We start from the raw sequence: 27,217 nt of genomic DNA on the forward strand, positions 1-27,217 counted from the left end.
AGAAAACCCTTTACCTGTAGGTTAAAGGAGTTTGCTGATGAATTCATCTGGCCAGGAATGCAGTTCCTGATTCTTCAAGAGGCAACCCAAGTCCTACCTCCTCCAAGAGGCAGACTGAGATTTCCTCAACCTTCACTGCTCCCTCCTCTGAATTCCTTTAGCCTTTTCTATCTCAGCTGCTCCTGGAGCACTTCACCCACACTGCCTTATTCAGTTGAGAGCCACATCTTATGCATGTGTGTATTTTCTGTAGACCTGGAGGACCCTCAGGAAGCAGCATGGGTGAGGAAGTCCCACTGGAACTGGAGGACAGCCTGGGCTCTCCCCGCAGGTCACTTTCCCTCCTGAGGTTTGGACTAGAAGAGCAGTAAGTTCCATTTGAACAGACTCCAGGATCTTGCTGCACCTTGGTTTTCTCCCATGTGGGAGGGAGATCTAAAGGTTCCTTAAGCTGGAAAGTTCCATGAAATAGGCAGGCCTTCCCCTAGGGGTCAAGGAGGACACCACCAAGACAAGCCCTAGTTTGAGACTCCATGATGCGTAGAAGACTTGGAAGTTTCCGTCCTGCTTTTGGTAGGGAGAAGCGGCTGAGCAGGGGAGAGTGGACTGGGGAGGCAGTTCTGTCCTGTGCCCCTTGAGGGCAGGGCAGGGAGACCATGAAGGACTCTCTGCCAAACGTGCCTGGAGATGAAGGGAGGGGTTCCTTGCATCCCCAGCCTGTCTGTCCTTGGGCAGAAAGGCCCTTCGCAGGGAAGGGGGCTTCCCACAGCCGTGCTGCCTCCGCTCTAGGCTCCAGAATCAAGTTCTCCAGCCAAGGCTGCTGCGCTCTCCCACCCAGCAAGCTTATTTTAGTACAAAGGGAGAGAGATGAATGGAGGGCTGCAGTTTCTCCATGCATTGGCTTGGGCCTTCAGCAGAAATGAGTCTCATTACCCAACCCCAATTCAAAGGATAATTAACAGATGGTATAATTTCCGAACATTCTCCGCGCCACATGGCTATTATGTGAAGAGCAAAATGCCTACGCAGCCCCTAGATCCTCCCAAACCACAGAGTCAAAGGGAGTCCGGAGAGGCAGAGCCCCGTGGAGGGCACTTAAGCCATCCTTCTGCGTCTGGAGCTGCCCTAGGCCTCGTTCATCTTCAGTCAGAGAAGAGGGCACTTCCCTGAGTCGTGGGTCCCCCGCCCACTTCCTTCTCCTCATCCCGTCCACTACCATTGCCAGGAGTCTAGTCTAACCCGAATCCCTCTTGCTGTCGCCAGAGCTCATCTCCTTTCCTTTTCCCTGGGGAGAAAGAAGAAAGCTGATTTCTCATTCTTGGCATCACTCTGTGGTCACACGGAAGTTCCCTGGGCTGGGGCCTCTGAGAGGGGATTCACAGCTCTCCCGCTGTGACCCACTGAGAGTGACACTGCTGTGACCAGAGTGCCGTGTTGGAAGAGAGCATCTGGCCCCATGCTTTTCAAACTGGGTTCCTCCAGACCCTCAAGCTCCACAGGGGGCCCAGAGGTGTGCTCCTTGGGGAGCAGTGGGGATGTGGCAAGACCTGACGCCCACTTCAACCCAGCAGCACTACTTCTATCTGCTTTATATTCTGGGCTTCTACTTTAGATTTCATTGAAAAAAGGATTCTACTGTTAAATTAATTTTTGAAATTATTGCGCTTATTCGATCCCCTCATTTTACAAACGGAAATTGAGGCACAAGCATTTGACCAAGGTCACACAGCTAGAGGGTGGTGGGCTGGGACTGGAAAAGCCCTGGCTTCGTCCACAGGCCAGCCCTCAGACCACCAGTCCCAGCCCCTCGCTGCTCACACAGTTGGCCCTGGGCCCCTGGTTGGGGTATGAGAGAGGGATGTCCCTTTGAATCATCCTCTACCTCCCTTGCCTGGCTCTTCTTCAAGGTCCAGCTTCCATGCCTTGACCTCCTCCAGGAGCCCCGGAATCTCCCACACCCCTTCAAGTGGCAGGTCCAGTCTGAAGGCCTGCTCTGTGAAGAGGCTCCAGAGCCCCATGCACTGGGCAGGGCTGTTTGCTGTCACAAAGCTGTGGGTAGAAGGAGGGGAGTGGCAGCTGGACGTTGATGGAGAAGGAGGGAGGGGGCAAGAGGTCATTTCTCCAGACAAGAGGCCCTATGGGGCAGTGAAAACCACTGGTCTAGGACCCAGGAAGCCTGAGTTAAAACTTGGCTCCACCCCCATCCAGCCTTGTGACCCTGTACAAGTGTCACCCTCTCTGGACCTCAGAACCTGCTAATATTAGCATGTTTATACCAGCTGGCTTTTGCTCTGACATTCCCAGCTTACCTCCCCCTGAAAAGCCCAGGTGGCATCCAAGCTGAGGCTGAGGTCATTCTGCACTGTATTCTGCAGCTGGACCCCAAAGGGGCAGCCTGATTAGATCACAACTTTGCTGAGGGGTGTGGGGAGGTGTGGGCTCAGGAGCTCACTGTGTGTTTGCAGGGAAGTGGGGTGTCTCTCTGGCGTACGGGGGAGGCTTTATACTATTGAACAGGGCTGTTTTAGCTCAGTCTGACCCAGACCTGTGGAGGGGAAAACAGCAAGGGCTCCTATCAGCAGCCAGCAGCATCCAGCCTTGTTGGGTGGTGTGAGGTGGTCACTTGGCCTCTCAGAGCCCTTCAGAAGGTTTTGAAAACCTCTAAACATACTTAGGGTACTGCCACCATTATTATCATTTGCTCTCTGGCTTCTGATCGTTAATTCCTCTCTAGACTGTTGTAGGAATCTGGCATCGGCCCAGGGGCAGGCCTGGGGTGGGATTGGGGTGGGGGAAGGGGCTCTGGACTGCTTGAATTCTACAGCACTGGTGCGGAGGACGGCGCTGGGTGGGGCCCACCTCCTTCGGCGCGGCTGGCGTCGCCACTTTAAGGCGGCGGCGGCGCGAGCAGGTCTATGGTAATGAGCCGCCGCTGCTGCTGCCGCCGCCGCCGCCGCTGCCGCCGCTCTGCAGAGCTAGCCCGCCTGCCTGGGAGGCGAGGGAGCGTGGGGCTGGGCCCGGGGCCGCGGCGACAGCAGCAGCAGCGGCGGCGGGGACGCGGGGCACGAGCGGGCGGCGCGGGGCCGTCGGGGGCGGCCGGGGCCGGGCCGGGGTCCGGGTGCGCAGCTCCGCGGGAGCAGGTGGGCTATCCCGCGGGAGCGAGGAACACTCGGAGGATCTGGGGGCCGGCAGGGCCAAGGGCGCGCGGGGTCCGCGGGCGCAGGTGGCGAGAGCCGGGTGTGCCAGTGGAGGCGCGGCGCCAGCCCGTGGTGGTCGGTGTGACCGGGGCGCGGGCCCGGCTCAGGGAACGGTGGGAGCCGGGGCTCCGGTGAGGCATCAAGGAGCAGGCCCCCGGGGACTGGCGCCCTGGCCTGGGCATGAGGCGCGGCGGGGCGGGCAGGAGCGGGAGGAGGAGCCGCCGCCGCCGTTGACCCGGCCGGCCGGGAAGAGGGAGAGATGCGGAGCCCGGCGGCCCGCGCCCCACTTCCAACACCGCTGCCGCTGCTACTGCTGCTGCTGCCGCCACTACTGGGAGACCAAGTGGGGCCCTGTCGTTCCCTGGGGCCTGGGGGACGCGGTTCCTCGGGGGCCTGCGCTCCCGTGGGCTGGCTCTGTCCAGCCTCATCCTCGAACCTCTGGCTCTACACCAGCCGCTGCAGGGATGCGGGGACGGAACTGACTGGCCATCTGGTGCCCCACCACGATGGTCTGAGGGTCTGGTGTCCAGAATCCGGGGCCCACATCCCCTTGCCGCCAGCGCCCGAAGGCTGCCCCTGGAGCTGTCGTCTTCTGGGCATTGGAGGCCACCTTTCCCCACAGGGCAAGCTTGCCCTGCCCCACGAGCACCTGTGCTTAAAGGCCCCACGGCTGAGATGCCAGTCCTGTAAGCTGGTGCAGACCCCAGGGTTCAGGGCAGGGGAAAGCTCAGCAGAAGCGTCCATGGGTGGACGTCGGAAGAGGAATGTGAATACAGCTCCCCAGTTTCAGCCCCCCAGCTACCAGGCCACAGTGCCCGAGAACCAGCCAGCAGGTACCCCTGTGGCATCTCTGCGGGCCATCGACCCAGATGAGGGTGAGGCAGGTCGGCTTGAGTACACTATGGATGCCCTCTTTGATAGCCGCTCCAACCATTTCTTCTTCCTGGACCCAATCACTGGTGCAGTAACCACAGCCGAGGAGCTGGATCGTGAGACCAAGAGCACCCATGTCTTCAGAGTCACAGCGCAGGATCACGGCATGCCCCGACGCAGTGCCCTGGCCACGCTCACCATCTTGGTGACTGATACCAATGATCACGACCCTGTTTTTGAGCAGCAGGAGTACAAGGAGAGCCTCAGGGAGAACCTGGAGGTGGGCTATGAGGTGCTCACCGTCAGAGCCACAGATGGTGACGCCCCTCCCAATGCCAACATTCTTTACCGCCTGCTGGAGGGGCCTGGGGGCAGCCCCTCTGAAGTCTTTGAGATTGACCCTCGTTCCGGGGTAATCCGAACCCGTGGCCCTGTGGATCGGGAAGAGGTGGAATCCTACCAGTTGACAGTGGAAGCAAGTGATCAGGGTCGGGACCCCGGTCCACGGAGTGCCACAGCTGCTGTTTTCCTGTCCGTGGAGGATGATAATGACAATGCCCCCCAGTTCAGTGAGAAGCGCTATGTGGTCCAGGTGCGGGAGGATGTGACCCCAGGAGCTCCGGTACTCCGGGTCACAGCCTCGGATAGAGACAAGGGCAGCAATGCCCTGGTGCATTACAGCATCATGAGTGGCAATGCTCGGGGACAGTTTTACTTAGATGCCCAGACTGGGGCTCTGGACGTGGTGAGCCCTCTTGACTATGAGACGACCAAGGAATACACCCTACGGGTTCGGGCACAGGATGGCGGCCGACCCCCTCTCTCCAACGTCTCCGGCTTGGTGACAGTGCAGGTCCTGGATATCAATGACAATGCTCCCATCTTCGTCAGCACCCCCTTCCAGGCTACTGTCCTGGAGAGTGTCCCCTTAGGCTACCTGGTTCTCCATGTCCAGGCCATCGATGCTGATGCTGGTGACAATGCCCGCCTGGAATACCGCCTTGCGGGGGTCGGGCATGACTTCCCCTTCACCATCAACAATGGCACAGGCTGGATCTCCGTGGCTGCTGAGCTGGACCGGGAAGAGGTTGATTTCTACAGCTTTGGAGTAGAAGCCCGCGACCATGGCACCCCAGCACTCACTGCCTCGGCCAGTGTCAGCGTGACCATCCTGGATGTCAATGACAATAACCCGACCTTTACCCAACCAGAGTACACGGTGCGGCTCAATGAGGATGCGGCCGTGGGCACCAGCGTGGTGACGGTGTCGGCCGTGGACCGTGATGCCCACAGTGTCATCACTTACCAGATCACCAGTGGCAACACCCGAAACCGCTTCTCCATCACCAGCCAGAGTGGGGGGGGGCTGGTGTCCCTCGCCCTGCCGCTGGACTACAAACTGGAGCGGCAGTACGTGCTGGCTGTTACTGCCTCCGATGGCACGCGACAGGACACGGCACAAGTGGTGGTGAACGTCACCGACGCTAACACCCATCGTCCCGTATTTCAGAGCTCTCACTACACGGTGAATATTAACGAGGACCGGCCAGCAGGCACCACGGTGGTGCTGATCAGTGCCACAGATGAGGACACAGGCGAGAATGCCCGCATCACCTACTTTATGGAGGACAGCATCCCCCAGTTCCGCATCGATGCAGACACAGGTGCTGTCACCACCCAGGCCGAGCTGGACTATGAGGACCAGGTGTCCTACACCCTGGCTATCACTGCCCGGGACAATGGCATTCCCCAGAAGTCTGACACCACCTACCTGGAGATCCTGGTGAATGACGTGAATGACAATGCCCCTCAGTTTCTGCGGGACTCCTACCAGGGCAGTGTCTATGAGGATGTGCCCCCCTTCACCAGTGTCCTGCAGATCTCAGCCACTGACCGTGATTCTGGCCTTAACGGCAGGGTCTTCTACACCTTCCAAGGAGGCGATGATGGAGATGGTGACTTTATTGTAGAGTCCACGTCAGGCATTGTGCGAACGCTGCGGAGGCTGGATCGTGAAAATGTGGCCCAGTACGCCTTGCGGGCATATGCAGTGGACAAGGGGATGCCTCCAGCTCGCACGCCCATGGACGTGACAGTCACTGTGTTGGATGTGAACGACAATCCACCTGTCTTTGAGCAGGATGAGTTTGATGTGTTTGTTGAAGAGAACAGCCCCATTGGGCTGGCTGTGGCCCGGGTCACAGCCACGGACCCTGACGAAGGCACTAATGCCCAGATCATGTACCAGATCGTGGAGGGCAACATCCCTGAGGTCTTCCAGCTGGACATCTTCTCTGGGGAGCTGACCGCTCTGGTGGACTTGGACTACGAGGACCGGCCTGAATACATCCTGGTCATCCAGGCCACGTCGGCTCCCCTGGTGAGCCGGGCTACAGTGCACGTCCGCCTGCTTGACCGCAATGACAACCCACCGGTGCTGGGCAACTTTGAGATCCTTTTCAACAACTATGTCACCAACCGCTCGAGCAGCTTCCCCGGGGGTGCCATCGGCCGGGTGCCTGCCCACGACCCTGACATCTCCGACAGCCTGACTTACAGCTTCGAGCGGGGAAATGAACTCAGCCTGGTCCTGCTCAACACGTCCACGGGCGAGCTGAGGCTGAGTCGGGCACTGGACAACAACCGACCTCTGGAGGCCATCATGAGCGTGCTGGTGTCAGGTAAGGAAGGGCCCAGGTGACATGGGGATGGGGGTGGCTCGTGGGGGAGGGCCTGGAGAGCCATTCAAGGTGGAACTGCTGACCCGCCTCTGTCCCCGGTACTGGCCCGGCGATTGAGGGGTGAGAAGCAGCTCGGGAAGGAGCCCTAGAAATGCTGGCAGCTGTGCTGGCCCTGCCCACTGCCCCAGGCTGGTCTGGGCTGCGTCGGTTGGCCGCCCCTTGCCTACCAGCCTGTGACGTGGTGGGGGAAGTGTTGTGAGGCTGCCCTGGTGACGGCTGCCAAGAATTGTGAAAAAAGGCGCGTGGAGGACTGGGGTCCGGGAGAGCTGGGGGAGGCATGGAGAGGACCGTGGCCAGGAGAGGCGAGCCGGCGGCTCGGCGCTCCTTCACGCCCGCCCACCGGGGTCTCCCTGTGATCTCATACAGCCTCTGACAGAGCTGAAGCCGTGGGGCACAGGGTTGCCACTTCGGGGTCAGGACCCTGCAGTCGGGCCCCTTCTGGCTCCCGGCTGAGCCGCAGACCGGCTGAGGGGGACTTTGTCTAGGACATTCTTTTCCCTCCAGGCAGAAAGAGCCCGGCCCGGCTCCCCCTTCAGAGCTCCCGCAGGAAGTGAGGCCACAGCTCATTGTCTCTGTCCAAACAGACCCCACTGTCAAGAGGTTGTGGTTCGGGGTCCTGCTTGGGGGAGGGGCTGCAAGCCCGGGGCAGGCTGCAGCCTTCGGGGCCCCCTTGCTGCCCCACGGGCTGGCTGTTCTTAGACGCCAGACCTTCCCTGCGGGCCGTGAGAGCCTGGGCTCAGGGGATGGGGTGTGGGGACCGCAATGAGCCAGGGCACTGGCGGCCTCTGAGGGCAGAGCCTCCTGGGCCAGTGGCAAGAGAACAGAATCCTGGGGCATGGGAGCCTGGCCGGGACCTAGGCCGGGCATTCCAGCTGCTTGGCCAAGCGCTCAGCCTGCGGACTCCCTGGACAGAAGGGCTGGGGGAGGAGAGTTGGGGTGGGGACGACATCCTGTCTCTTCTGTCAGCTACAGGGAGTGGGCAGCAGCAGCAGCAGCAGCAAGGAGGGGGCCAGCCCCAGGTTGCTGAACCCCTTCCCCAAGCCTGGGACCCTCATGAGGGCTCACTGTTAGCTGTGCCCTGGGGATGGGTGGGTCAGGGTACCCTCACTCCAGAAACATCAGGGAGGGGAGAAAGAGAAGAGCCTGCCGGGCCTTACTTCCACCCTGGGGAGTCTGAGCCAGGACGGGAGTGAGAGGCGTGCAAGACACAGGGTGTGGCTTCAGCTCCGCCCCCCTCCACTCATGGTTCTTCCGGGGACACATGACTCCCCTCCCCACTCCTCAGGTGGACATCAGAGCCAGGGCACATGAGCTTTTAGAGGTCACGGACAAGGCTCTGTGCATCTTGAAGCCTCAGTTCCTCCCCAGGAGGAGTAAGTGGGAGCTGGAGGTCCCCTATCTCGTCCTTCTCTGTGCTGGGAGGCAGGGGGAGGGAGTGGAGAGGAAGGGCCTCTCCCTCCTGTCCATCCCCAGTCCGCCCTAGGTGATGGTGGGATGGGCAGAGGCCCCACCCAGCCTTCGTGCTCCTACCAGAGCAGAGCCCCAGACCTCGGGTCCCCTAGAATAGAGGGGGAGGCCTCGGCTGACCCTCCAGCCCTAGCCCCACCCTCTCCCCTCAGCCCTGACCCTTGGAGGCAGTCACCACGGCAACCCCAAAGTTCAGGGAGGCTGGGGTGAGGGGGATTGACTCCTACTGCCCCTTTGTTTTCCTTCTCTTGTTCTTTGTCTCTTCTTTCTTTCCCGCCTCTGCCCCTGGGGGCCCTTCTGCACTGCCCCCTCCATTGCACTCTCCCCATCTCCTGTGTGACTCTCTCCTGCTTTCCCACTTTCTCCACTGCTGGCTCTTTTCCTGGGCCTTTGTCTTCCCCTTTTTGGTCTCTGTGTTTATGCCTCTCTGATTTCCCCCTCTCTTGTTCCCTGTGGCTGCAGCTGCCCCAGCTTGGGCCGGTTGGCTCCCCTGAAGCCTGAATTCTCCTTGCCTCTTCCTTACCCTGCTAGGACACACAGGAGCTCCTGTCCATGGCCTGGTCATTCCCCAGAGTGGCAGACCCCCTCCAGGCCTACAACTCCCACTGGCATATCTGCCAGGGGAAGAGGGGCTTGGAGTCTGATTCTGCCACGGTCTGGGACTTGGCACTTTTCCAGGTATGGCAGGTTGGGTTCTAGACACAGGTGGGGTTTCCTGGAGTCAGGGCCCATCCCAACCTTTTTCTTCCCAGGAGGATGGCTCAGGTAACGCACCCCCCCACCCCTGTTTCCACCGTTGCCTTTTGCACCTGAGGGGTGACCCAGGTCAAGGCAGGAGAGAGGAACAAAGAAGAAACAGAGAGCAGTAGGTTGACTGCTGGGATGGGGGACAATAGCAGAGGGGGCAGGTGGCCACAGATGGTGGACCAGATGGGAAGCAACAGAGACACACTGGGTAAGGGGCACAGGCGGGGCCTGGGATGACGGAGGAGGGACGTAGGGAGGAGTGCTTGTTCCCAGGGCTGAGTGGTGGTGAGGTTTCTCTTGACGGCCCCCTCCCCTCCCTGATTAGTTAGAAGTACTCTGTGTGGACTCTTGGGCTGCATTCTGCCTGGAGGGATTATCCCACCAAGGAATAACTGGGCACCAGGTACACAAGAGCCCTGTGCCAGCTCCATAACTAAGTGCAGGGGGGTCTGAAAGAGGGAGAAAAGTAGAGCCTGAGGTCATAAATCTGGGCAGCCTTCCTGGAAAAGGTGAGTTTAGAGCGGGTTAGAAAACCAGGAGGGCCGTGGGCTGGTGTCTGGATAGGCCAGGTAGGAAGGAACAGCTTGTTCAGTAGCAGCAAGTCAAGAGAAGGAGGAGCAGAAGTGAGTGATGACAAACAGGCTTGCTGGTGAGAGCAGGCGGGCCCTGCATTCTCAAGCAATGCGGCTGGAGAGCAGGTGGGCAGTGGGCCGAGGACATGGCTGAGATGGGTGTCCGGCTTTAGCCTTCCCAGCCGCCGGTGCAGTCAGCCACCTCAAGTCGCTGTGACACAGAAGCAGGATCTGTTCCCAGATCCCTTTCCTACTCCCACCCCACCCCAGAAACACCAGCTCCTGTCCCATTCCTGCTAGGGTGTCCTTTTTAATAGCTACCCGGGCCCCTCCTGCTGTGTTTTAAAGACCATTTTTTCATTATGGAGACCAAATAAATTCTCATGAACATCTTACTGAACACCTACTATGTGTAGGACATTGTAGTAAATAAAAAAGATGAATATCCTTTATAGCCCTGCCAAGTCATTTCCCTCTCCCCTTGGCCTCCAGCTTTCATTCTGAGCTAAATAAAATCCATTGCCATGTATTTGTGCATTCAGGTGTGTATGGTATTTCGGGGCTTAGGGTGTGTAGGTGGAGTGAGACGCCAGAGTGTTAGTACTTAGCTGTTTATAAGTGAGTGTGTGGCCTGGGGGTGTGGCAGGCACTCGGCTATAATGCGGTTAGCCAAGTGGGTGATGAGTAGCCAGAGGCTCTGGGGCCGGAGGAGACTTCAGCCCAGTGGGGCTCTTGTCTGGGGCTCAGGGTGGAGAGCTGCCCAGGCCCTTCCATCTCTGACCCCCAGAGCGCCACAGCGTCAGGCCAGTGGGCGGTACTACCACCCATAAGGTGGCTCAGCTGGATTTCCTGGGGTGGGACCCCCCAGGCTACCCTCTGCAGCCCAGAGAGTTGGGCGGGAAGAATGCTTTGTGTGGGGCGTTGCCATGGGGATAGCGGGCCTGAGCCCAAGCAGCCATGGGGCTCAGTGGGAGGGGGACTGGGTGGCCCACTGACCCAGTTCACCCTCCATTCTCTACTGCAGTGGGGGAGGGGGAACATGGCCAGGGTCCGAGTTATGGTAGTGTTGAGAAACAGAGGCTGGGGGGCAGAAGGATTGTATCTGTGGGTCTCTCATGGTGCTCTGGGCCCTGTAGGAAGGTAAGAAAAAGGCAAAATAAGATTCTTGTGCAGGAAGGCACCTGGTCTGTTATAAGGGAGCAGGACCCGTGGCTTGGGCAGGGAAAGGTGCACAAATATTAAAAGATGTGCCCGTGCTTCACAACAGAGGGTTTCTGGGAAGTATGCAATGAGAAGTTCTGAAAATCAATCCCCTTAAGTGCCCATGCGGGCTGAGCGGTCATGGAGTGACTCTCCCTCAGGTGAGGTACACATACCTCCTAGGGCACCTTTATGCCAATTAGAAAAGAGGACCCTTTCTTGGCAACTGGGCAACGCAAGAGTGTGCAGGCGGCATTTCAGCCCGCACTCACTCCCTCCTCCGGCGGCTCCTGCCCGGGGCCAGGTCTATGGCTTGGCAACCCTGCCCTCCCCAGGTGCTGACCGTCTCACCTCTCCGCAGATGGTGTGCACAGTGTGACCGCTCAGTGCGCACTGCGCGTCACCATTATCACCGACGAGATGCTCACGCACAGCATCACGCTGCGCCTGGAGGACATGTCACCCGAGCGCTTCCTGTCGCCCCTACTGGGTCTCTTCATCCAGGCCGTGGCCGCCACGCTGGCCACACCCCCAGACCACGTGGTGGTCTTCAACGTGCAGCGGGACACCGACGCCCCGGGCGGCCACATCCTCAATGTGAGCCTGTCAGTGGGCCAGCCGCCAGGGCCCGGGGGCGGGCCTCCTTTCCTGCCTTCTGAGGACCTGCAGGAGCGCCTGTACCTCAACCGCAGTCTGCTCACGGCCATCTCGGCGCAGCGCGTGCTGCCCTTCGACGACAACATCTGCCTGCGCGAGCCCTGCGAGAACTACATGCGCTGCGTGTCGGTGCTGCGCTTCGACTCCTCCGCGCCCTTCATCGCCTCCTCCTCCGTGCTCTTCCGGCCCATTCACCCAGTCGGGGGTCTGCGCTGCCGCTGCCCGCCTGGCTTCACGGGTGACTACTGTGAGACGGAGGTGGACCTCTGCTACTCGCGGCCCTGCGGCTCCCACGGCCGCTGCCGCAGCCGTGAGGGTGGCTACACCTGCCTCTGCCGCGATGGCTACACCGGTGAGCCCTCACCGAGGGAGCGGGACCCCTGGGGGCGGCTCTGGGGGGGGGCTAATGCCGCGGTGCCAGCACAATCAGGCTAAGGACAGGGGTGGCCTCGTTCTTTTCCAGAGTAAGGTACAGGGTACGCTGGCCATTCACAAGTCCCACTTGCTCTTTCACCGCCACCTATTGAGGAAGGCAGAGAGGGGAGCCCTTCTTCTCGGCCACCTACCCACCCCCCACCCCCAGGTGGTGTAACTGAGGTCAGCTCTAGTTCTAGAGCCAAGCTGCTTGCATTTGTATCCCAGCGTTGACAATACTAGCTGGGTGACCTTGGGCAAGTTACTTAACGTCTCTGTGCCTTAGTTTTTTTTTTTTTTTTTTTTGCGGTAGGCGGGCCTCTCACTGTTGTGGCCTCTCCGGAGCACAGGCTCCGGACGCGTAGGCTCAGCGGCCATGGCTCACGGGCCCAGCTGCTCCGCGGCATGTGGGATCTTCCCGGACCGGGGCACGAACCCATGTCCCCCGCATCAGCAGGCGGACTCTCAACCACTGTGCCACCAGGGAAGCCCCGCCTTAGTATTTTTTAAGTGGATGATAATCTATTCACATGATAAGGTGGTTGTGAGGACTGATTTAATACAGGTAAAGAGCTGGCCTGTAGGAGGTGTTGGCTGTGATTTAAGGGAACGCTGAGATCAGGTGATTTGCTCCAGATCTCATCTGGATTAGAGATGAGGCTGGGCCTAGTACCTGATCTCTCCCCACTGCTGAGTGAGTTACCTTTCTGAGCTGCAGCAAGTGCTTTTCTCCCTAGGTATTGAGAGTAAGGCACAGAAGAGCTGGGGAAACTGGAGGGTTTGGGTATGGGGATAGTGGTTTTCAGATTATCGCACTTGTGTGTGACCCTGAACAGAATAGCCCCACCCTTGCCCAGGTGTGTAAAACAGGGTCCTGACCAAGAGGTCTCCCTGTTGGCCTGTTTCCAGGGGTCTTTACACATCCTGTCCCAAGCCGCTCCCTGGGATGCTCACTGCCTCTGCTTTGTGCTCCTGACCCCTCCCTTCAGGCTCCTGTTTTTCCTCAGGACACCCCCTTCTCTCCTCCTTGGGCCCTTCCTTCCCACATGCCTTAGGGCTTGCTCCCTCTCCTCCAGAGCTATGCCCACTGGCTCTGCCAGCAGTGGTAGGCAAGCCCCACTGCCACCCCTGCTGCATCTTCCTGCCCAGAACTTGCCAGACTTGACTCCTCTCAGCTGCTACTGTGGGTGGAGGGGCGGGTGGGGAGCAGAGGGGTGGGCTTGGGGGAGGGGAGGGAAGTCTTTGTCCAGGAGGATGGGGTAGGGGGGTGCTTAGAGTAGGCGAACAACAGTTTCCATGGAAACTAGAGCCTGTCACCAGGCACTGGAGCTGAGAACCTATCTCTAGAATCTGGGAATGGGGAGGGAGAGAAAAGGGTGGATTTTTCCATCTGATATTGTTGGAATTTTCATCTCCTCCATTGAATCCTGGTCTGCCCCCAGGGCTCAGTTCCCTACTCTCTCAGCATCTCCCAAGTGCACAGAGGTCCTCAGTCTGGACCCCAGGGCTCAGGGTGGGAGTTCCCTGCCCCATTTCTGGAAAGTCCCCAGCTTCCTGCCCACACCATCCCATAACTCCGACAAATCCAAGTGGAAGCCTGGTCTTATCCCCAGGGAGGGAAACTGATCTTGGTGCCTGACAGGGACAAAAGCACCAGTGGGAGGGAGGGAGGAAGCAGGGGTTGGCACCAGCCGTCATGCTGTCCTGCAGGCCCTTCCCTCCATGCGCATTCACCCCTGAAGGGGCCAGATCACCCCTAAGCTTGCTTGGTAGCCCTGACACCAAAGGCCGCTAGGACATGGCCCTTATAATCAGGGACCTCGTGGGCCTGTGCTCTCGAGGTCCAAACAGGGGTATGGAAGGGACTGGGAGCCTCAAGGAACTCGCAGGACAGCCGTATATGGGATTGTGGTCAGAACAGCCCAGTGCGCCACGCACAGCACAGAATGGCTGAGTTTGCACATGAGAGGAAGTGTGGATGCCTGGGAGAGTTTGGGGATATTATGGGGGTTACAGGAGACCACGAAGGGATCACTGGATGCAGAGGAGTCCCAGTTCCCCAGGCACTTGGTGCTCACCTGCCTTACCTCTTGCCCAGGTGAGCACTGTGAGGTGAGTGCCCGCTCAGGCCGTTGCACCCCGGGTGTCTGCAAGAATGGGGGCACCTGTGTCAACCTGCTGGTGGGCGGCTTCAAGTGCGACTGCCCATCTGGAGACTTTGAGAAGCCCTTCTGCCAGGTGACCACGCGCAGCTTCCCCGCCCGCTCCTTCATCACCTTCCGGGGCCTGCGCCAGCGCTTCCACTTCACCCTGGCCCTCTCGTGAGTTCCTGGGTGCTGGGGGTAGGGGCCGGGGGGGAGTCTGGTGCCTCCTGTTCTGCGGATGAGGTGGGAAGTCAGGCAGCAAATGTGCCCAGAAGAGGTTGTTGGCAGAGCCAGGTCTGCACTTGGAATTAACTGTGCAGTTGGCCAGCAGGCCTCCTTCACCCACCAGGGCCGTCTACGCTCCTCCCACCCCACCCTCAAGGGTGGGAGCTAGGATGCCAAGGTTCTGCTTCTGGTCCTGGTTTGGGCTCATCTTCCACACTCTAGCCACATGGCCTATAGCCTCGGCCAAGGAGTCAGCCCTCTGGAGAGTCCTGAGTAGGATCAGGGCTGGTTAGGCGGCTGGGGTGCTGGCATCCAGGTGGGTGCCCCATTGCGTGCCCCCTTTGCCCACTCCTACTCAGGTTTGCCACCAAGGAGCGTGATGGGCTGCTGTTGTACAATGGGCGCTTCAACGAGAAGCATGACTTTGTGGCCCTCGAGGTGATCCAGGAGCAGGTCCAGCTCACCTTCTCTGCAGGTGATCCCGCCTGCCCCATGTCCTTGCCCATCTCCTAGAGGCCCCGTGTCTCTCGGCCCTTGACCCCAAGTCACACACTCTCCCAGCCAGATGTGGGCCCAGCCCAACCGTGAGCATCCCCTCCCCATTCCCAGCCCTCATCTGGTGTCCCAGCTCACCTGGGTCCTTTCCCCAGGGGAGTCGACCACCACCGTGTCCCCGTTCGTGCCCGGAGGGGTCAGTGACGGCCAGTGGCACACAGTGCAGCTGAAGTACTACAATAAGGTGGGTGTGGGAGGCGGTCAAGGAGCTGGAGGGTTCTGTCCTTGGCTCAGGTGCTCACCTAGACCTGGCTGGCACTGCCTCCCCAGGGGCTGGTCATGGCACTTCTGGCTGAAAGGGGGGAAGGGAGGGGTGGAACTTGCCACCTTGCTGGGCACTCCCATTCCGCTGGGTGGTGTAGATGCTTCCTGTTCTAGTAGGCAGAAACTTGAGTAGACGTTGAGGAAGGTAAGGTGCGTAAGTCATGTGAGCACACATCAGTGTGCATGTGTGTTTGTGTACACACACACGTATATGTGGGTGTGTGTGTACACACAGGGGGTGAGTTAGTGCCTGGCCCATGACCTGAGTGGCTCTTGCCCACTCTTTCCCATCTCTGCCCTCCCCTGTCCACAGCCACTGTTGGGTCAGACAGGGCTCCCGCAGGGCCCATCCGAGCAGAAGGTGGCTGTGGTGACCGTGGATGGCTGTGACTCAGGGGTGGCCCTGCGCTTCGGAGCTGTGCTGGGCAACTACTCCTGCGCTGCCCAGGGCACCCAGGGTGGCAGCAAGAAGTAAGCAGGCGAGAGGGCTGGGGCTGCGGTGAGGTGTGGGCCGGTCAGGGAGGGAGGGTTGTAGGGGGGCCTTTGGGGGCCCTGAAATGTGGACCAGTTCAGACGGGGGTCTTCCCTCGCCTTGCTTCCCTCTGCCCCTGCTCAGCCCTCTGCGGGGGCTGGGGTGGGAGGCGGGAGCGGGCAAGATTGGGGGACTAGAGCTGGGCCTCGTGCAGCGGTCTGGGGAGGGGTGGGTATCAGATGAGAGCAGCTCCGGGTTGAGGCTCCCCTTCCCCTGGCTGCTCTGCAGGGCCCCTTGGGCTCCTGGCCTGGCGGCAGGGCTCAGTGAGGAGGAAGAGCCGGAAGAACCCCACTCTCCCTCGTGTCACAGCCATTTTCGCTCCCCCAGGTCTCTGGACCTGACAGGGCCCCTGCTGCTGGGCGGGGTGCCTGACCTGCCTGAGAGCTTCCCTGTCCGAACCCGGCACTTCGTGGGCTGCATGAGGAACCTGCAGGTGGACAGCCGCCATGTCGACATGGCCGACTTCATTGCCAACAACGGCACCGTGCCCGGTATGGGAGCTGGGGTAGGGGTTGAGGCCATGGGCCCTACGCACAGAGGAGGGGTGTGCCTGCTGTGGGGACCCCTGCACATGGCGGGTCTCGGAGGCCCCTCCAGCCACTGCCACAGGTTTTCTGTTGGGAGCCTCCACCTGAGCGCCCTTCTCTCCACTCCAGGCTGCCCTGCCAAGAAGAACGTGTGTGACAGCAACACTTGCCACAATGGGGGCACCTGTGTGAACCAGTGGGATGCCTTCAGCTGCGAGTGCCCTCTGGGCTTCGGGGGCAAGAGCTGTGCCCAGGGTAGGGGGCAGCCCTCAGAGGTCGGGGCCTGGGAGCTGTCAGCAGTGCTGGGAACACTGGCAGGGTCCGGGCAGGCACTGGGCAGGGCCCGGCTGAGCTGGGCTGTGGGTAGAAAAGCGTGTCTGGGCAGAGCCCTGAGAGGGTAGCACGGGAGACAAAGGGCCCAGTCAGAGGCAGGCCTGGGCACAGTGTGGTGCCGGCCCAGGGCAGGTGATTGCTCTGGGGGGCGGGGCTGCCGTGGAGAGGGGGCACTAGGAGGGCCAGTGCCCTGCCTCCCAGGGAGCCGCCTCTGCTGAGCATCAAACCCCCTGGGGCACTTGGGCGCTCCGCCTCTCAGAGTCTGCCTTTATCTGTCTCCCCAGAAATGGCCAACCCGCAGCGCTTCCTGGGCAGCAGCCTGGTGGCCTGGCATGGCCTCTCACTGCCCATCTCTCAGCCCTGGCACCTCAGCCTCATGTTCCGCACACGCCAGGCCGACGGCGTCCTGCTGCAGGCTGTCACCAGGGGACGCAGCACCATCACCCTGCAGGTGATGCAGAGAGGGGTGGGGCAGGCGGGCCCTGGCCAGGGTTGGTCAGAGATGGCTGGGTGGGGCCTTTCCCTGGAAAGAAAGACAGCTAGGTTCGTTTGGTGGATCACTGCTGCCATCTCTTGGGCCCAAGGGAAATAATACCTTTTCCTCTCTGGCCTCAGCTGGGCAGCAGGATGGGTTTGGTGGTCCAGGAAGGAGGACAGTGGGCTGGAAGAAGAGCCCATTAAGGCGGTCTGCTGACCCTCTTTTCTTCTGGTGCCAGCTTCAGGAGGGCCACGTGGTGCTGAGCGTGGAGGGCACTGGACTCCAGGCCTCGTCTCTCCAGCTGGAGCCAGGCCGGGCCAATGATGGTGACTGGCACCATGCACAGCTGGCACTGGGAGCCAGTGGGGACCCCGGCCATGCCATCCTGTCCTTCGACTATGGGCAGCAGCGGGCAGAGGGCAACCTGGGTCCCCGGCTGCATGGGCTACACCTGAGCAACATTACCGTCGGGGGAGTGCCTGGGCCGGCCAGTGGTGTGGCCCGCGGCTTCCAGGGCTGTTTGCAGGTAAGCCTCCTGCCCTGCCTTCTCATCTCCAACAGCTGGAGGCTGGAGGCCCGCTCCACAAAGGGCCAACACTACCTTGTCCCTCCCAGGGTGTTCGGGTAAGCGAGACGCCCGAGGGTGTTAGCAGTCTGGACCCCAGCCGTGGGGAAAGCATCAATGTGGAGCCAGGCTGTAGCCTGCCAGACCCCTGTGACTCGAACCCATGTCCTGCCAACAGCTATTGCAGTGACGACTGGGACAGCTATTCCTGCAGCTGCGATCCAGGTATGTCAGGGATCCAGGGAAATGGGGCAGGTTAGCAAGTGCGGGGCGGCGACGGTTCACTCTGGCTCTGCCATGTGACCTGGGGCTAGTCACATCACCTCTCTGAGCCTCTCCTCCTGCACTACAAAGCCAGAGCCAGCTGGTATAGCTGCTCAGAATAGAAAGAGATGGATGAAGGCAGGTTTGAAGAAAGTGCCAGGGGAAGGTGGGGATTGAGCCTCTCCTGTCCTTCTGGTCCCAGGTTACTATGGTGACAACTGTACTAACGTGTGTGACCTGAACCCATGTGAGCATCAGTCCGTGTGTACCCGAAAGCCCAGTGACCCCCATGGCTATATCTGCGAGTGTCCCCCAAATTACCTTGGGCCATACTGTGAGACCAGGTAAGTGGACCATTGCAGGCAGCAGCAGGTCCCAGTGGCACTGCCTGTGTCTGATGTGTCCCTCAGAGCACTGAGAACCTGGCTGAGCCACAGCCAGGCTCAGAAGGGCCACACATGGCTATGCCAGACGGGTGGCAGAGGGAGCCCATTCCTGCCTGGTCCCTCTCCGCAGGATTGACCAGCCTTGCCCCCGAGGCTGGTGGGGACACCCCACATGTGGCCCATGCAACTGTGACGTCAGCAAAGGCTTTGATCCAGATTGCAACAAGACAAGCGGCGAGTGCCACTGCAAGGTGACAGCCCCGACCTAGGCCTCCATAGCGGCTGCCTTGGCCTCTGTTCTGTACCTCCTGGGCCCTTGGGGGGGACAATGAAGGAAGACTCTGCAGAGAGCTGAGGGCTTATGCGCCTTTGCTCCACTAGGGTGGGCAAGCGGCTGTTTGTCCTCGTGTGTCTGGGGCGTGGGGCGTCCAGGACCTGTACTTAACCAGTGAGCTCTGGGTCAGCTATACTGGTTGTTTGCAGCCTGTTCTGATTGGTGTCTCACTGATGGATTAAACTCCAAAACATTACCAGTTGTTACATATTTTGAATGTACCATTCTTGGTGGGGACCTGAGGTCAGGGAGCCTCTCTCCAGAGGGGCCACAGTGAAGGATCCATGAGCATCCAGGGAAGAGAGCCCGAGCCAGTGACCCCATCCTCCCTCTCCCCTCCCAGGAGAACCACTACCGGCCCCCTGGCAGCCCCGCCTGCCTGCTGTGTGACTGCTACCCCACGGGCTCTCTGTCCCGAGTCTGTGACCCTGAGGATGGCCAGTGTCCATGCAAGCCAGGTGTCATTGGGCGCCAGTGTGATTGCTGTGACAACCCTTTTGCTGAGGTCACCACCAACGGCTGTGAAGGTGGGGCTCTTGTGGTAGATGGGTGGCCCCCCCTGCTGTGTGCCAGGCCCTGGTGTCCCAGGGAGGCCAGGAGCAGGGGCTGGTTGCAGGCCTGAGGCTGCACAGGGAGGGCTGGGGAGCCTGGCCAGAGCTGTAGGGGGACAGTTGCTCCTGAGTGACGGTGTGTGCTTCCCTGCAGTGAATTATGACAGCTGCCCACGGGCCATCGAGGCTGGGATCTGGTGGCCCCGTACCCGCTTCGGGCTGCCTGCTGCTGCCCCCTGCCCCAAAGGCTCCTTTGGTAGGTGCTGGAGGCCCAGAATGTGAGACTGAGGACTTGGCCTTTCATCAGTGGGGTGAGGGTGGGGAGGCCCTGGCTACTGATCATAGGACCCCACTTTCAGCCTCCAGGTCCTGGGGACTCCATATCCCATGCTTCCTTGGCTCACCGTTCCCCTGCTCCCAAGGTTGCCTAAATGAAAGGTGCCTATATCTTGGACTCATAACAAAAGTGCTAAAAAACCTGCAGTGTGCATGGCACAGGGCTGGGTGCTAGAGATTCAAAGATGAGTCACACAGGGTTCCTGTCCTCAGCTCACCACCTGGTGCTGGAGTTACGCCACTAGGAGTAGGGGAGGTGAGGTGCTGTCCCAGGGGACCCAGCCGCAGGATGGGGGCTGGCGCTGGTCCTTGGATTGACGGTGAGCAGAGTTCAGAAGTAGAGAGTGAGCGGCAGAGAGCTCAAGGTGGTGGCTGGAGGGGGACAGCCACGTCTGGGGGCTTGAGGGGACCACGTGCCCCATGCTCCTGTAGCCCTTTTTTGGGCTGATCCTACAGAGGTTTTGGCTCTGGTGTTCTCCACACGCGTCTCCCTGTTTTCACAGGGAGACGGCAGGGCCCTTGTTTGGTTGTCTCCTGCCTCTGGTCCATGAGGGGCTGGCCCCCAGCAGAACTCAGCCAGGTCTCGGCAGCCTCCTGTGTCTCTCCCTGAGGCCTGCCCTCCTGGCTGCCTTCCCCCAGGGACTGCTGTGCGCCACTGTGACGAGCACAGAGGGTGGCTCCCCCCAAACCTCTTCAACTGCACGTCAGTCGCCTTCTCAGAGCTGAAGGGCTTTGTAAGTAGAACTTCTCATCCCCACCTCCTTACCCCCGCCCCCTGCCCTGGCCCAGTATGACCTGCCCGCCTCCCCAGCTTTGAGAAAGGGGACTCTGGAATTCCAGCTCCTGTCTCCCAGGGCCCCCACCTGGAGGCCATTTCTCCCCTTTCCTGAGTCCTTTTGCTCTAGAGTTCCAGTTCTACTCTCTGGGTACCTCACTCCTGTGCTGACCCCCCAGCCTATCTTGGTCCCAGGCTGAGCGGCTGCAGCGAAACGAGTCAGGCCTGGACTCGGGGCGCTCCCAGCGGCTGGCCCTGCTTCTGCGTAACGCTACCCAACACACGGCTGGCTACTTCGGCAGTGACGTCAAGGTGGCCTACCAGCTGGCCACGCGGCTCCTGGCCCACGAGAGCACCCAGCGAGGCTTTGGGCTGTCCGCAACACAGGATGTGCACTTCACCGAGGTGGGGCTTGGAGGGGGCAGGAATGGCTGGGTGGGTGGAGGTCACGGTGAGTGAGCCTGCTCCTGGCCACCTGGGGCAAAGTGGGGGGCACTCCCCACCCCTGCCTTTGGGGAGCTCCCAGCCAGCATGAGGCCCCCATGAGACCCCCTGAGCCATGGCCCAGCATATGGGTAATTTAGAGCACCTCTTCCTAACCCTTCTCATAGCAAGGCGCCCGTAGAAAATAACGTTTGTACTGGGGCCTGGTCTGATCAGGCTTCTTGGAGGAGAGGCCCTGCCCGTCGTGCCAGGACAGGGAGGAACCAGCATCTAATAACATCTGTGTGGGAAACTCTTAGAGACTGAGGAGGAAGGATTGGATTAGAGGGAGGGGCATGGTGGGGGGGGCGAGCCAGGGCTGGTCTAGGTACAGGCTGGGGCCTGGTGGTGGGGACGAGGAGGGAGGCTGCAGGCACAGCCCACCGTGACCGTGCCCTCCCCCAGAATCTGCTGCAGGTGGGCAGTGCCCTCCTGGATGCAGCCAACAAGCGGCACTGGGAGCTGATCCAGCAGACGGAGGGTGGTACCGCCTGGCTGCTCCAGCACTATGAGGCCTACGCCAGTGCCCTGGCCCAGAACATGCGGCACACCTACCTAAGCCCCTTCACCATCGTCACGCCCAACATTGGTGAGGCTGCTGCCAGGGTGGGAGGGTTCAGGGAGAGTCTCTGGTAAGGGCGGCCGTGCCCACCTCACCAGGGGTCTGACCTGTGACCTCTCCCTAGTCATCTCTGTAGTTCGCTTGGACAAGGGGAACTTCGCTGGGGCCAAGCTGCCCCGCTACGAGGCGCTGAGAGGGGAGCGGCCCCCGGACCTTGAGACAACGGTCATCCTGCCTGAGTCCGTCTTCAGAGGTCAGTGGGGGCCAAGGGGTGGGTCAGGGGCCAGGCCGGGGCATCTGCTCAGGACCCAGCTGAGTGGACAGTGTCCCCATCCCAGAAACGCCCCCCGTGGTCAGGCCCGCGGGCCCTGGAGAGGCCCAGGAGCCAGAGGAGCTGGCACGGCGTCAGCGGCGGCACCCGGAGCTGAGTCAGGGTGAGGCGGTGGCCAGTGTCATCATCTACCGCACCCTGGCTGGGCTGCTGCCCCATAACTACGACCCAGACAAGCGCAGCCTGAGGTGAGCGGCTGGGGAGACGAGGAGTGGAGTGGGGGCGGGGGGGCAGGTCGGGTGGGTGAGGCACAGAGAGGGGCCAGGGGTTGGGGGCATCTCAGAGTGATTAGGGGCGTCCTCCAGTCGCGCAACTACCGTGGTGACTGTGTGCCCGCCTGCCCCGTGCCAGAGTTCCCAAACGCCCTGTCATCAACACGCCCGTGGTGAGCATCAGCGTCCATGACGACGAGGAGCTTCTGCCCCGTGCTCTGGACAAGCCAGTCACCGTGCAGTTCCGGCTGCTGGAGACGGAGGAGCGGACGAAGCCCATCTGTGTCTTCTGGAACCATTCGATCCTGTGAGCCTGCACTGCCCTGCCCCCAAGGCTTTGGGCGGAGAGCTCAGGCCCCTGGGCACCCCACCCTTCTTGTCTCCTGACCCTGCCTCCCTCACGCAGGGTCAGTGGCACAGGTGGCTGGTCAGCCCGAGGCTGCGAAGTCGTCTTCCGCAACGAGAGCCACGTCAGCTGCCAGTGCAACCACATGACGAGCTTCGCTGTGCTCATGGACGTGTCCAGGCGGGAGGTTGGCCCCACCAGGGGTAGCTGCAGAGCTGGGGGTGGGAGCCAAGGGCACTGGACTAGGTGCTCAGGCCCCGCCCTTCCTAATCCCTCTGGCTCTCTGCCACCCACCCTGCAGAATGGGGAGATCCTGCCACTGAAGACGCTGACCTATGTGGCCCTAGGGGTCACCTCGGCTGCCCTACTGCTCACTTTCCTCTTCCTCACTATTCTGCGTGCCCTGCGCTCCAACCAGCACGGCATCCAACGGAACCTGACTGCCGCCCTGGGCCTAGCTCAGCTGGTCTTCCTCCTGGGAATCAACCAGGCTGACCTCCCTGTAAGATGTTCCTCCTCACGCAGAAACCTTCCCCAGTGCCCAGCCCTCACAGGCTCCCTTATGCATCCTCCCCAGCGGCCCCCTCAATCCCTGCTCCTGCAGTAGTGACTGATAAAGAGCCAGCCTAGTGCCTGGCCCCCAGTTTCCTCCTCTCTAGCTCCCCCTTACTTCACCAGCACCCGAGAGGTACCTTCCTCTGGCCCAGACTCCCCCTGAAGCACCTCCCAACACCCAGGCTCTCCTCCCCTGTCTGGCGAGAGCAGGACCCACACTCTGGGTGTGCCTTGGTCACTGACTGGGCGCGGCCTGGGCCCTCAGTTTGCCTGCACAGTCATCGCCATCCTGCTGCACTTCCTGTACCTCTGCACCTTTTCCTGGGCTCTGCTGGAGGCCTTGCACCTGTACCGGGCGCTCACTGAGGTGCGCGACGTCAATGCCGGCCCCATGCGCTTCTACTACATGCTAGGCTGGGGTGTGCCCGCCTTCATCACAGGTACCCCCACCCCCGATCCCGGGCCTTGAGGTTCTACATCCCTAGGGCCTACGTCCATCTTCACGCCACCTTCTCCCACTCCCATCCCAGGCCCAGAGGCCCACATCCCTATGCCCGGGCCAGGTTCTCCACAAGTATCCCTCTGGTTTAACTCAGCTATTGACACCCCCACTCAGGGACAGGGTCCCCCATCCTGGAGAGGACGGCATGGTCAGATGGTGGGCAGAAGCCCTCATCCCCTGCACCTGGCCCTAGGAGCCCACTTGACCGCCTGACTGATTTCCAAGTCCCTGATCACCCCTTCCCCGCTGCTGTCACCAGGTCTAGCCGTGGGCCTGGACCCGGAGGGCTATGGGAACCCTGACTTCTGCTGGCTCTCCATCTACGATACGCTCATCTGGAGTTTCGCTGGCCCCGTGGCCTTTGCTGTCTCGGTAAGTGCTGGAAAGCGGCTGGGGGCAAGCAGGCTGAGTGTGACCTCAGGATCCCCTTTAGGAATTGCTGAGGCCTCCATAGGGTGGGGTGGAAGCTGTCTGTCCCCTGATGGTCCCCCTCACACGTCCCCCTCCCCTGCTAGATGAGTGTCTTCCTGTACATCCTGGCGGCCCGGGCATCCTGTGCTGCCCAGCGGCAGGGCTTTGAGAAGAAAGGCCCTGTGTGAGTATGGGGTGTGGGTGCCTTGGCAGTGGACGGGCATCGGCATGGGAGGCCTCACGGCCAGACTCATAGCCCACCCCCTCCCCAGCTCGGGCCTGCGGCCCTCCTTCGCTGTCCTCCTGCTGCTGAGCGCCACGTGGCTACTGGCACTGCTCTCTGTCAACAGTGACACCCTCCTCTTCCACTACCTCTTTGCTGCTTCCAATTGCATCCAGGTACCTGGTCCGACCCATGCCCTGTGGGAGGCCGGTGGAATTGTAGGCGGGAAGCTTGGGTACGAGGTGCCTTAATAAGCACTTAGACACTTGCTGCTTCTTGCCTGTCAGGGCCCCTTCATCTTCCTCTCCTATGTGGTGCTTAGCAAGGAGGTCCGGAAAGCACTCAAGTTTGCCTGCAGCCGCAAGCCCAGCCCTGACCCTGCTCTGACCACCAAGTCCACTCTGACCTCGGTGAGGGAGCCAGGGTCAGGGAGGTGAAGGGGTCATGGGGAGTTGAGAGGGAAGAGGCAGGAGGGACAAAGGCTGTGCTTTTGTCCCACTTTTTCTCCATCCTTACATCCTTTCCTGGAAGGAGGAAGGGGTGGTGAAATGGTATGTGTGGCCTGGGAAGAAGGGGCCTGGGGTCGGGGAGGGGATTTTGGACTTGGGAGGGATGGGAGCGGAGCTTAGAACAGATGAGGGAGTGGCCAAGACAGGTAATCAGGTCATAAATGCCCCACACCTGAGAATCCCTTGTGCATCTTGGTAAATCTTCTGTGCCTCCCAGAATGCTCTCGGGAGATAATTCCTGGTGCCATCTTTTGCCAGCAGACCCTTATACAGCCGAGTCCGGGGTACTTAGGGTGCGTAGAACTGGCACAGCTATGGCAGAGCTACAACACTACTAGGCCCTGAAATGGGGGCAGCAAACATGTGGGGCCTCTCTCTTCAGTCCTGGGCATGTGTTGGGGGGGAGAACTTAGGGCAAGCTCCCTCGGCCCCTCCACTTTCCTGGGGCCACCCCTTCCGGCTCCCCCATGTACTGACCTCTCTCCTCCCTGCCTAGTCCTACAACTGCCCCAGCCCCTATGCAGATGGAAGGCTCTACCAGCCCTATGGAGACTCAGCAGGCTCTCTGCACAGCGCCAGCCGCTCGGGCAAGAGTCAGCCCAGCTACATCCCCTTCTTGCTAAGGTGAGCTCTGGTGATGGGACAGCTGGGGAGGGGAGAAGAGCACCGGGCATGCTAGACGCAGGCCGGGCTGCTAGGAGTTGGGCAGCACACACCACGGCTGACACGGTGGCAGCGTGAAGTGGAAGCAGTGAGGAACATGGGGCAGGAACTGGAAAATCCAGAACAGAGAAGAGAATGGGACACCGGGCGAGGGGCCAGGCTGATGCCTCCAGCATGTCTTGTTTTCTTAGGGAGGAGTCCACACTGAACCCTGGCCAAGGGCCCCCTGGCCTGGGGAACCCCGGTGGCCTATTCCTGGAAGGTCAAGACCAGCAGCACGGTGAGGACGGAACCTCCTGACGGCCAGTGGTGGTGGAGGCGCAGCTGCCTAACTTTTGTTGAGGGTGGGCAGTGGCGGATGGGCTGCCTGTGATCTCTCCCCAACTTCCTAGATCCAGACACAGACTCCGACAGTGACCTGTCCCTGGAAGATGACCAGAGTGGCTCCTATGCCTCTACCCACTCATCAGATAGCGAGGAGGAAGAGGAGGAAGAGGCGGAGGCCACCTTCTCTGGAGAGCCGGGCTGGGACAGCCTGCTGGGGCCTGGGGCGGAGAGACTGCCCCTGCACAGTACCCCCAAGGGTGGGTCAGCACAGGGTTGTGGCCTTTGGGGGCAGTGGGAGGGCAGAGGGGCTGGGATTCCTGGGAAGCAAGACCAGGGCGGTGACTCTCCTAGCTGTCTGCCGTCTCTGGGCCTCATCTACTTCCTTTCTCCACCAGATGGGGGCCTGGGGCCCGGGAAGGTCCCCTGGCCAGGAGACTTTGGGATCGCAGCAAAGGACAGTGGTGGCAATGGGGCCTCTGAGGAGCGGCCGCGGGAGAATGGAGATGCCCTGCCTCGGGAGGGGTCCCTGGGTCCCCTTCCAGGCCCTTCTGCCCAACCTCACAAAGGTGAGCGGGGTATGCTCAGCTGCATGCTCCCCCATCAGCGACCTCACTCCTCACGCTGGCCTGTGGCTGGTGGGGCTCTCGAGGGCAGCCCCATGCTCCTTCCACCTGCTCCTCATGGCACCCGCCCTCCGGCCCACAGGCATCCTCAAGAAGAAGTGTCTGCCCACCATCAGTGAGAAGAGCAGCCTCTTACGGCTACCCCTGGAGCAGGGCACAGGGTCTTCCCGGGGCTCCTCAGCCAGCGAGGGCAGCCGGGGTGGGCCCCCTCCCCGCCCTCCACCCCGGCAGAGCCTCCAGGAGCAGCTGAATGGGGTCATGCCCATCGCCATGAGCATCAAGGCAGGCACGGTGGATGAGGACTCGTCAGGCTCCGAGTGAGTGTGGCTGGGTGGGCGGGACAGGGTGCAGCCCCGCAGAGGCCCCGCCTCCAGGCCTCCCCAGGCCACTCTGGTGGGCAGTGGAGTGTGGCCCAGGTCCCTTCAGGCCACATGCCCACAAACATGGTGCCCTGTGGGGTCAGCCCAGCCCAGCATCGGGCAGAGTGAGGGAGGGTGGGGAGCTGGGGTTGCTTCTCTGTTTCCTTCTTCTGGTGAAAGCTGCTCACTGTCTCCTCTGCTCCGAATAACTAACCCTCTGTCTGCCTTTTCTGTCACTTTCCTTTCCTGCCTCTCCAGATTTCTCTTCTTTAACTTCCTGCATTAACCCTGGGCCGGTGGTTCCTACACCCTGAGGCTCCCTTACGTTCCCCAGCTGCACTCATGCCCCCACTCCTGTCTTGTGCTTTATCCCGCCCCTGCTCCCCCTGCCTGCCTGCCTGCCTGCAGCAGCGAGGAAACATCCATCTGAGGAGCCTGGGCCTTGCCGGGAGGGGCACCCACCCCACCCAAGGCCATCTAGTGCCAACTCCCTCCCCCACCATCCCCCTCACTGCACTTTGGACCCCTGGGGCCAACATCTCCAAGACAAAGTTTTTCAGAAAAGAGGAAAAAAGAAATTTAAAAAAGGAACTCCACTCTTCATGACTTCAGGGATTAATTTTTTTTATACGCTGGAAATTGACTCCCTTTTCCCTCCCCAAAGAGGATAGGACCTCCCAGGATGCTTTCCCAGCCTCTCCTCAGTTTCCCATCTGCTGTGCCTCTGGGAGGAGAGGGACTCTTGGGGGGCCTGCCCCTCGTTTGCCATCACCGAAAGGAAAGGACAAAGCCACATGCACCCAGGGCATCAAGCCCTGCGGGCCGCACCAGGCAGGCCTCAGTGCGGCGAGGGCGCAGGGCCGAGGGCACTCCTCACCCCGCCTGTGCCGCCCCTTCCAGGAACTGAAAAAGCCCTGTCCGGAGAGGGGGCAGAAGGACTCGGCGCCCCCAGACCCCCAAATGCTGCATGAACA

The 27,217-nt window shown here is 60.7% G+C and overlaps 1 protein-coding gene across 1 annotated transcript; it reads left to right on the plus strand.

Moving 5' to 3' along the window:
- Window positions 1-3,456: 3,456 nt before the first annotated feature.
- CELSR2 (cadherin EGF LAG seven-pass G-type receptor 2) lies at window positions 3,457-26,529 on the plus strand (the record flags this gene model as incomplete). The annotated part of the gene is made up of 34 exons (XM_079696984.1): window positions 3,457-6,751; window positions 11,159-11,806; window positions 13,967-14,189; window positions 14,597-14,712; window positions 14,888-14,976; window positions 15,370-15,527; window positions 15,916-16,079; window positions 16,245-16,370; window positions 16,733-16,899; window positions 17,165-17,452; window positions 17,542-17,716; window positions 17,958-18,099; window positions 18,272-18,392; window positions 18,819-19,002; window positions 19,181-19,282; window positions 20,002-20,096; window positions 20,333-20,542; window positions 21,026-21,209; window positions 21,307-21,435; window positions 21,521-21,701; window positions 21,865-22,032; window positions 22,132-22,258; window positions 22,373-22,573; window positions 22,892-23,066; window positions 23,388-23,500; window positions 23,644-23,723; window positions 23,812-23,938; window positions 24,050-24,172; window positions 24,768-24,895; window positions 25,126-25,214; window positions 25,327-25,518; window positions 25,657-25,827; window positions 25,967-26,201; window positions 26,502-26,529. The coding sequence occupies 34 exons, from the start codon at window positions 3,457-3,459 to the stop codon at window positions 26,527-26,529; spliced, it is 8,754 nt and encodes a 2,917-aa protein (XP_079553110.1).
- Between the last annotated feature and the right edge of the window lie 688 nt (window positions 26,530-27,217).

The sequence above is a fragment of the Hyperoodon ampullatus genome (assembly GCF_949752795.1).
Source record: "Hyperoodon ampullatus genome assembly, chromosome: 2".
Classification (NCBI taxonomy): Eukaryota; Metazoa; Chordata; class Mammalia; order Artiodactyla; family Ziphiidae; genus Hyperoodon; species Hyperoodon ampullatus.